General features: G+C 56.5%; 1 protein-coding gene across 1 annotated transcript; it reads right to left on the bottom strand.

Moving 5' to 3' along the window:
- Window positions 1-575: 575 nt before the first annotated feature.
- On the bottom strand, window positions 576-956 carry KCNE1 (potassium voltage-gated channel subfamily E regulatory subunit 1). The gene has a single exon (XM_031504780.2). The coding sequence runs from the start codon at window positions 954-956 to the stop codon at window positions 576-578; it is 381 nt and encodes a 126-aa protein (XP_031360640.2).
- Window positions 957-8,335: the final 7,379 nt, after the last annotated feature.

Raw genomic sequence — 8,335 nt, 5'->3', positions numbered from 1 at the left:
TCAGCCCATGGTGAGATGCTCCACCCCAAAGGAGGAGCCAAGCAGCCCTACCTGCATAAAATCAGCACTTTTTGAGACCCTGGCAGCCCCTTTGCTGGATTCCCAGAGGAAGACCAGGCCCAACTACTACCAGACCTTCAGAGAAAACTCCACCCGTTCTGCAGATCCCCGCTCCAGCAGCATTTCATCTGCCACTGCAGGAGGAACAGCCACCATTTAACTGGACTACTACCAACACTCTGATTCCTCAGGGGGTCAGGTTTCTGACCCCATCACTAGTTTTGTTTGTACTAATTACATTTTTATTATTATTTTTTTTAATTTAGTTTTTCTCCTAGTAAATAACTGTTATTCCCACTCCCATATCTTTGCCTGAGAGCCTTTTTTAAAAGTGTGGTAATTCAGAGGGAGGAGGTTTACCTTCTCCATTGCACAGGAGGCTTTTGCCTTCCTTCACAGACTCCTGTCTTTTCAAGCCCAGACAGATTTTGGCGCCCAACGTGGGGCTCAAACCCACGACCCTGGGATTAAGAGTCCCAACCGAGCTAGCCGGGCTCCATCCATCCCCCTTTTCCCTAGGAAGATTTCTCCTCGGGGATCTTGGTGCCCGGCTGCTCCACGGCCAGCTGGTTCTCCAGGACGCAGCAGAGCTTGTAGCTCTCCATGACCCTGGCCTGGAAGTGCTCCCTGTCCTTCTGGCGCCAGGCGTCGGTGGCGATGTAGGTGTGGTAGGGGTCGCGGGGCCCCTGGAGGCGCCGCGCCCGCAGGTTGCTCACCATCACCCCCAGCGTGAAGAAGCCAAAGAGCCCCAGCATCAGCAGCACGTAGATGATGGCCAGGCTGTCGCTGGCACTGCCCTCCTGAGCAGCAGCTGAGCTGTTGGACCGCTCCAGGCACTCCTGGAGCAGTTTGGAGAGGAGCAGGGTCAGGGCCGTGGTGTTGGACAGCAGCAGCATTTGGATTTTCTGTCCTTGGCACTTCTTCCTTCCTTGGGCTAGAAAAGGATGCAAATCAAGGCATGCCATCAGATAAATGTCAGATTAAGCTCTTTTCTGACCCATAGATGGGGTAACTTTTATAGGCATGTTCTTCTCTCTCTCAGGATTTTTCATAGAGGTGCGCAGAGAGAAGAAAGAGAAAACAATTTCTGTTTCTGCTCCTTGTTTTCCCATGTGGAATGTGTGTGGAGAATTGTTTCCCTGGGGTGTTGCTTGGTTGGATTCTGGTGAGGATTGTTTGAGCCTGGTGGCCAATCCAACCCACCTGGGGCTGGGCTCAGAGAGGGGCACGAGTTGGGAGTGAGTCAGATATGGGAGTTAGGAAAAGTAGGTTTGTAGTTTTAGTATCTCCTTTAAATAGTATATTAATGTGTTATAGCATAGTTATAATAAAGAAATCATTCAGCCTTCTGAACTGAGTCAGACATCAGCATTTCTTCCTACCAAGTTCACCTGCATTTACAATAGTAACTGAGAGGTGTTTTTAAAAACTTTTATTCTATTTTCAGTCTCATGTGAAGGGTGAGACAACACAGATGTTGTAATTCACACCATTACAATCAGTAATTTCTTAATTACTATACACTCTGAGTATTTCTTGGCCTACCAGCTTTATCCACACCATGCTGTCAATGCCTTAAAGCTGATTTTCTAAAATTACCCCTCGCAGGTCCCACTGCAATGCATCTTTCATAGTTCTGTTTCTCCAAAGGATCCAGCCTTATTTGCAAGGCCATCCTTTGAAACTTGTATTTCTCAGCAATGTCTGTCCTATTCCATGGCATTTCTAAGTCAGCATTTCTGATCTCAAGGTTTGCACACAGGTGCTTCTGACAGGCTTGGAGAATTCCCTACAAATCCATTTCCCACTTTCCCCCCTCTCTCTTGAGTGGAAAAACTTCTTTGATGAATCCACAGGTAAAGATGGGATTTCCTCTGTCTCCCTTTCCTGGTTCCCCTCCTCAGTGAAGGTTTTACCTGAGAGAGCCTGGGGGTGATGCCTGAAGTTTTGGCTTTCATATTTTTCACATTTTGTGCTGCTTTAGTGTGTGGGTCTGGGCTTCACATGATGGGATGCTGAGCTCTGTGCACAGAGCAGAGACAAAACAATTCCTGCTCCAGCTGGGCACCAAGGACAAATGATCCAAACCTCAGGCCAGGAGCACAAACAGCGTGGGCTGGAGAGAGAAAAACAAGCAGGGTGGGACTGATGGGCTGGAGCTGGAATGGGACAATGAACTCCAAGGTGCCAATGGAGCAGAACTGATCCCAGGGAGAGCCCCGGGAGCGCTCGTGCATTTTGGGACCATTTTGGGTCATTTGGGTGCAGCCCTGGCTGGGCTCTGGTGCTGCCCAAGGTGCATCCATGAGGAGATCCTTGGATAAATCCCTGCTTTATTCTGTGACTCTGTCCAGCTTTGCTCCAGCTCAGCCTTCCCAAGGCATCAGTTCAATGTGGAGAGCCTCTCCCATCTCCCACTGCAGCCCAGCCAGGGCTGAGTCCATCCCCAGCAGCACCTTAAAGCCCCCTTGGGCTTCCCAGCTGCTCTGTGGGTGTGTGGAGCTGGCTCAGATCTCAGCCCCAGCTCCCTCTGCTCTTTACAGGTCAGGACTCCCTCCCTGAGCCCCCAGGCAGGAGCAGTGTCCCTGGGACAGGGACAGCACCAGGGAGCAGCTGGGGCTGGGTCTGGAGGGATTTAGGGTGGGTTTTAGGGAAAGGCTCTTCCCCAGAGGTGCTGGCACTGCCCAGGGAATGGGCACGGCCCCGAGGCTGCCAGAGCTGCAGGAGCAGGAGATGGGGACAGCCAGAAGCTCCTGCAAGGCTGAAGCCTCCCAGGCACAGCCTCTGCTCTGCCGGGCTCACACAAGAGGCTGAAAGGTCCTTTTCCCTTTCCAATCCACCTGTAAATCACTTAATGAGAGGAATCCTGCCAGCTCTGCATTCCCAAATCCTCAGCAGCCAGGCAACGTCAAACCATAAAATAACTTGAGGGTTGGAAGGGACCTCAAAGCTCATCTTGTCCCATCCCTGCCATGGGCAGGGATATCTCCCACTGTCCCAGGCTGCTCCAGCCCCAGTGTCCAACCTGGCCCTGGGCACTGCCAGGGATCCAGGGGAATCTGGGAATTCCATCCCAGCCCTGCCCACCCTGCCAGGGAACAATTCCCAATTCCCAATCTCCCATCCAGCCCTGCCCTCTGGCAGTGTGAAGCCATTCCCTGTGTGCTGTCCCTCCATCCCTGGAAATTGTCTCTCTCCAGCTTTCCTGGTGCTCCTCCAGGCCCTGCCAGGCCACCCTGAGCTCAGCCCAAAGCTTCTCCTGTGCAGGTGAACAATCCCAGCTGTGCCAGCCTTTCCTGCCAGCAGAGCTGCTCCATCCCTCTGCTCATCCTGGAGCCTCCTCTGGGCTCTCTGCAGCAGCTCCAGCTCCTCCTGGGCTGGTGAACAATCCCTTTCCTCATCCATGACTGACAGCCCCAGCACAGCCCCTGGAAAAGGAAGACACCCATGTCCCACCTCAATGGGGCATTGTCATCCAAGGTGACCTTGGGTGGCTCTCAGGGTTTCCCAGAGCTTTAAATCCACGGCAGCAGCTGCCCAGCAAATCCTTCTCCAGAACACTCAGCCATTGTTGTTGGGGCGTTTGAAAGAGGAAGTACACCAGAAACAGGTTCTAATCCATCCAGGCTGAAAAGGAGCCCGGGGCAGGAGTGGCACCTGGGCAGGGGCTGGTGGCAGCTCAGAGATGTTTTCCAGGAGCTCGGCTGAGCACAGCCTCCAGCTGCTGGGAATGACCCTGCAGGAACAGCAGGTACCTGGAGGCTTCCTTGGGTTTGTTTGTGCCTCGTTGTGGAATAAAAGCTGCACAAGGAGCTGCTGAAACAGAGGGATAGGGCCAGGACTCTGCTCCTGTCCCCAGCGTCCCTCAGGAGGAGAACATTTCCCTGGAGTATTCACAGCAGGCACGGAGAGGGTCACACACAGCACTTAATTGTTAATTAACAACTCCTTGTGAGCTCTTTATCTGAGCACTCCTGGGTTGGAGGCTGGAACACTGAGAAGTTAATCATGGGCTGGGAAATTCTTGTGGAATCTGGAATGGTTTGGGTTGGAGGGACCCCAAATCCCACCCAGTGGGACCTCACAGGGAGCTCAGAGCCCACCCAGTGCCACCCCTGCCATGGCAGGGACACCTCCTACTGTCCCAGGCTGCTCCAGCCCCAGGGTCCAACCTGGCCTTGGGCACTGCCAGGGATCCAGGGGAATCTGGGAATTCCATCCCAGCCCCTTCTCACCTTCCCAGGGAAGAATTCCCAATTCCCAATCTCCCACCCAGCCCTGCCCTGGGGCAGTGGGAGCCATTCCCTGTGTGCTGTCCCTCCATCCCTGGAAATTGTCTCTCTGCAGGTTTTTGTAGCTCCATCCAAGGCCAGTCTGGCACAGTGGGAGGTGTCCCTGCCATGGCAGGGGTGGCTCTGGGTGGGCTCTGAGGACTCTCCAGTCCCAAACCAGCCTGGGATTCTGTGATTTTATGCCCAGTCCCTGATCTCCTCAGGGACACCCAAATCCCAGCAGCCGTGGGGTGCCAGAGCTGCAGGAGCCACTCCAGGAGCTCCTTGCCAGAGCCTGACCCCAGCTGGGTGTGAGAGGGGCCGGGGGAGCCTCTGGAGAGCTCCTGGAGCCCCTCTGGGAGCTGAGGCCACGGCAGCGGCAGAGCAGAGCTGCAGGCTGACTCTGGGCTCCAAACACGGGAATTGCAGCTGGATGTGGCAGCTCATGGAGCTGCTGCCAGCTGTGGGGACAGCAGGACAGACAGACAGACACCCCCTGACAGACAGACACCCCCTGACAGACAGACACCCCCTGCTTCCCAACACAGGCACAGTACAGGGGACCTGTCTGCTCCAAAGGAGCTGGGTCCTGCTCCCAGATCTTGGATCCTCTTCTTGGATCCTGCTCCTAGAGCCTGGATCCTGCTCCCAGAGCCTGGATCCTCCTCCCAGATCCTGGATCCCGCTCCCAGAGCCTGGATCCTCCTCCCAGAGCCTGGATCCTGCTCCTTGAACCTGGATCCCGATCCCAGAGCCTGGATCCTGCTCCCAGAGCCTGGATCCTCCTCCCAGAGCCTGGATCCTGCTCCCAGATCCTGGATCCTGCTCCCAGATCCTGAATCCTGCTCCTTGAACCTGGATCCTGATCCCAGAGCCTGGATCCCACTCCCAGAGCCTGGATCCTGCTCCCAGAGCCTGGATCCTGCTCCTTGAACCTGGATCCTGCTCCTGGATCCTGCTCCCAGAGCCTGGATCCTCCTCCCAGAGCCTGGATCCCGCTCCCAGAGCCTGGATCCTCCTCCCAGAGCCTGGATCCTCCTCCCAGAGCCTGGATCCCGCTCCCAGATCCTGGATCCTGCTCCCAGATCCTGGATCCTGCTCCTGGATCCTTCTCCCAGAACCTGGATCCTGCTCCCAGAGCCTGGATCCTGCTCCTTGAACCTGGATCCTTCTCCCAGAAACTGGATCCTGCTCCCAGATCCTGGATCCTTCTCCCAGAGCCTGGATCCTGCTCCCAGATCCTGGATCCTGCTCCTGGATCCTGCTCCAGAGCCTGGGAGCTGCTCCCAGGGAAGGCTCCCAGCCCAGTGGCACCTTCAGCTCCAGCCCAGCCCTTCCTGCCCTGGGTGGCCTGGGCTGATCTCCAGCAGCTCAGCTCCAGAGGAGCAGCTGCTGCCACCAGGGTTGAAAGGGGAAAAGGGAATTTTCTGTCCTGGAATGCACCTAGAATTTGTGACACTCGGCTTTGGAGCTCAACAGGAATTTTGTCCTCGAGCATTGGGTGCTGCAGAGAGCCCAGAGGAGACTCCAGGATGAGCAGAGGGATGGAGCAGCTCTGCTGGCAGGAAAGGCTGGCACAGCTGGGATTGTTCACCTGCACAGGAGAAGCTTTGGGCTGAGCTCAGGGTGGCCTGGCAGGGCCTGGAGGAGCCCCAGGAAAGCTGCAGAGAGACAATTTCCAGGGATGGAGGGACAGCACACAGGGAATGGCTCCCACTGCCAGAGGGCAGGGATGGCTGGGAGATTGGGAATTGTTCCCTGGCAGGGTGAGCAGGGCTGGGATGGAATTCCCAGATTTCCCCTGGATCCCTGGCAGTGCCCAAGGCCAGGTTGGACACTGGGGCTGGAGCAGCCTGGGGCAGTGGGAGGTGTCCCTGCCGTGGCAGGGGTGGCACTGGGTGGGCTCTGAGGTCCCTCCCAGCCTAAACCATTCCAGGATTCCATGAAAACTGACTCTTGGCTGCCTCTATTTCTCTTCCCTGCTGAGGTTTCAATGTGATATTCATCACACAAACACAGGTGACTGTGAAGTGACAGATTTTAACAGCATTTTTCTCAGCTCTCCCAAATCAGAGCTCCTCTATTTTAATTTCCACCAAGCAAACAGCTCCAACCCTCTCTGCTATTGCTGCCAAAAGTGTCAGCAGCCAGCCCCAGAAACTTATCTGTTCTAAAGGTGAGTGTTTAGAGGAACACTCACCTTTAGAAAACACAGCTCTATCACAATTTCCTGTGGTTTGATGACACAGAAATAAAGCCTGTGCTGCTCTCAGAGCGAAAATCAGCACAGCACATCACCCACCTCCAGATTTCCTGCCTTCCAAACCTCCTGGTGCATCTCCACCACCGTGAAGGATGCAGTGACCTCCCTGGCTCGTTCCTTCAGGGATGAGCGGGTCTGATACCGATCCCCATTGCACAAGGGAGCCCCATTTCCTCACTCCAGCTCCAGGAATTCTGCAACCCAGCAGCACCCAGGGCACTGCTCCCTCCTGCCCGAGCTGGGGCATCCCTGCTGCAGGAGGGATGTGCAAACACTCCTGCAGCCCCAGCTGTGCGTGGCACATCTGCAGCCTCTCCCTGCCTGCCCAGGGCCACCCTCTGCTCACCTGGGCAGCACCAGCGCAGCTCCTGGCGTGGCTCTAAAGAGCAGCACCTGTGCAGTGGGGGACACTGAATTCTCCCCAAAACTTCACTGAATTCTCCCCAAAACTTCACTGAATTCTCCCAAATCCCCACTGAATTCTTCCCAAACCACCACTGAATTCTCCCCAAAACCTCACTGAATTGTCCCCAAAATCCCAATGAATTCTCTACAAATCCTCACTGAATTATCCCCAACCTCTCACTGAATTCTCCCCAAACCCTCACTGAATTATCTCCAAATCCTCACTGAATTCTCCCCAAATCCCCATTGAATTATCCCCAAAACTTCACTGAATTCTCCCCAAAACTTCACTGAATTCTCCCCAAATCCCCACTGAATTCTTCCCAAATCCCCACTGACTTTTCCCCAAATCCCCATTGAATTCTCCCCAAACCACCTCTTTTCTCCCATCACCAGCCTGAACTCCCTTTTCCTGCCCACAGCTCGCAGCCATCCCGCTATTCCAAAGCGGAAACCCCAGCCCTGCTCCCCAAAATCCGCCCAGCCCGCTGCGTCCCGGGGGATGCCGCTGCCCGGGGCGAGCGCTGGCACGGCTGGCACAGCAAACCAGCCTGGCAGCGGAGCCCCAGCTCCTCCACCGGTTCGGCTCTGCAGAGAAGCCATTCCCATTTTTCCACCGGCCCCGCTCCCATCCCGGGCTGCCCGGACGCACCTGCGGGGCTCCGGGCGCTGCCGGGCAAGGGGAGCGCGGCGGTGCCAGCCCCGGGCGATGCTCCGGGGGGCTGGGGTGGTTTTGGCTGCTGCAGGGCCACCAGCCCGGCTGTCACTGTCACTGTCCCGTGCTGCGAGCCGGGAGCAGCCGGGCTGGGAGGAGGCAGCGAGGGAGGGAGCGAGGGAGGGCGCAGAGCCGTGCCCGCCGCAGGTGCCCAGGTGGGAGGTGCTGAGGGGGCACCGCAGCTCCTGGCGTGCGAAATGTGCAGCCGGAGCAGCGCGGGAGAGAGGGAATCGTGGAATTCCTCAGTGGGAATAAACCCACAGGGATTCCCCCAGTGCCAGACCCCCCAAAATCCCACCCTGGGCATCCCTGGCAGCGCTGCCCAAAGGCTCCTGCAGCTCTGGCAGCCTCGGGGCCGTGCCCATTCCCTGGGCAGTGCCAGCACCTCTGGGGAAGAGCCTTTCCCTAAAACCCACCCTAAATCCCTCCTGCACAGCCCCAGCTGGTCCCTGGGTCCCGCAGCCCCCGGAGCTCTGAGCTCAGGCTCCTCTGCCCCGGGAAGGCTCCGGGGGCTGGGACATTCCCAGGGATGCTGCCCTGGCCCCCTGGCACTCCTGGAGCTCCATCCTCGGGGGATATTGCACATTTCGGGCCGTGAGGAGGAAGGGGAGATCATGTCAG

This window comes from Lonchura striata, chromosome 2 (genome assembly GCF_046129695.1).
Source record: "Lonchura striata isolate bLonStr1 chromosome 2, bLonStr1.mat, whole genome shotgun sequence".
NCBI lineage: Eukaryota > Metazoa > Chordata > Aves > Passeriformes > Estrildidae > Lonchura > Lonchura striata.
Note: the sequence above shows the minus strand (reverse complement) of the source record. Positions and strands in the feature narration are given on the sequence as shown.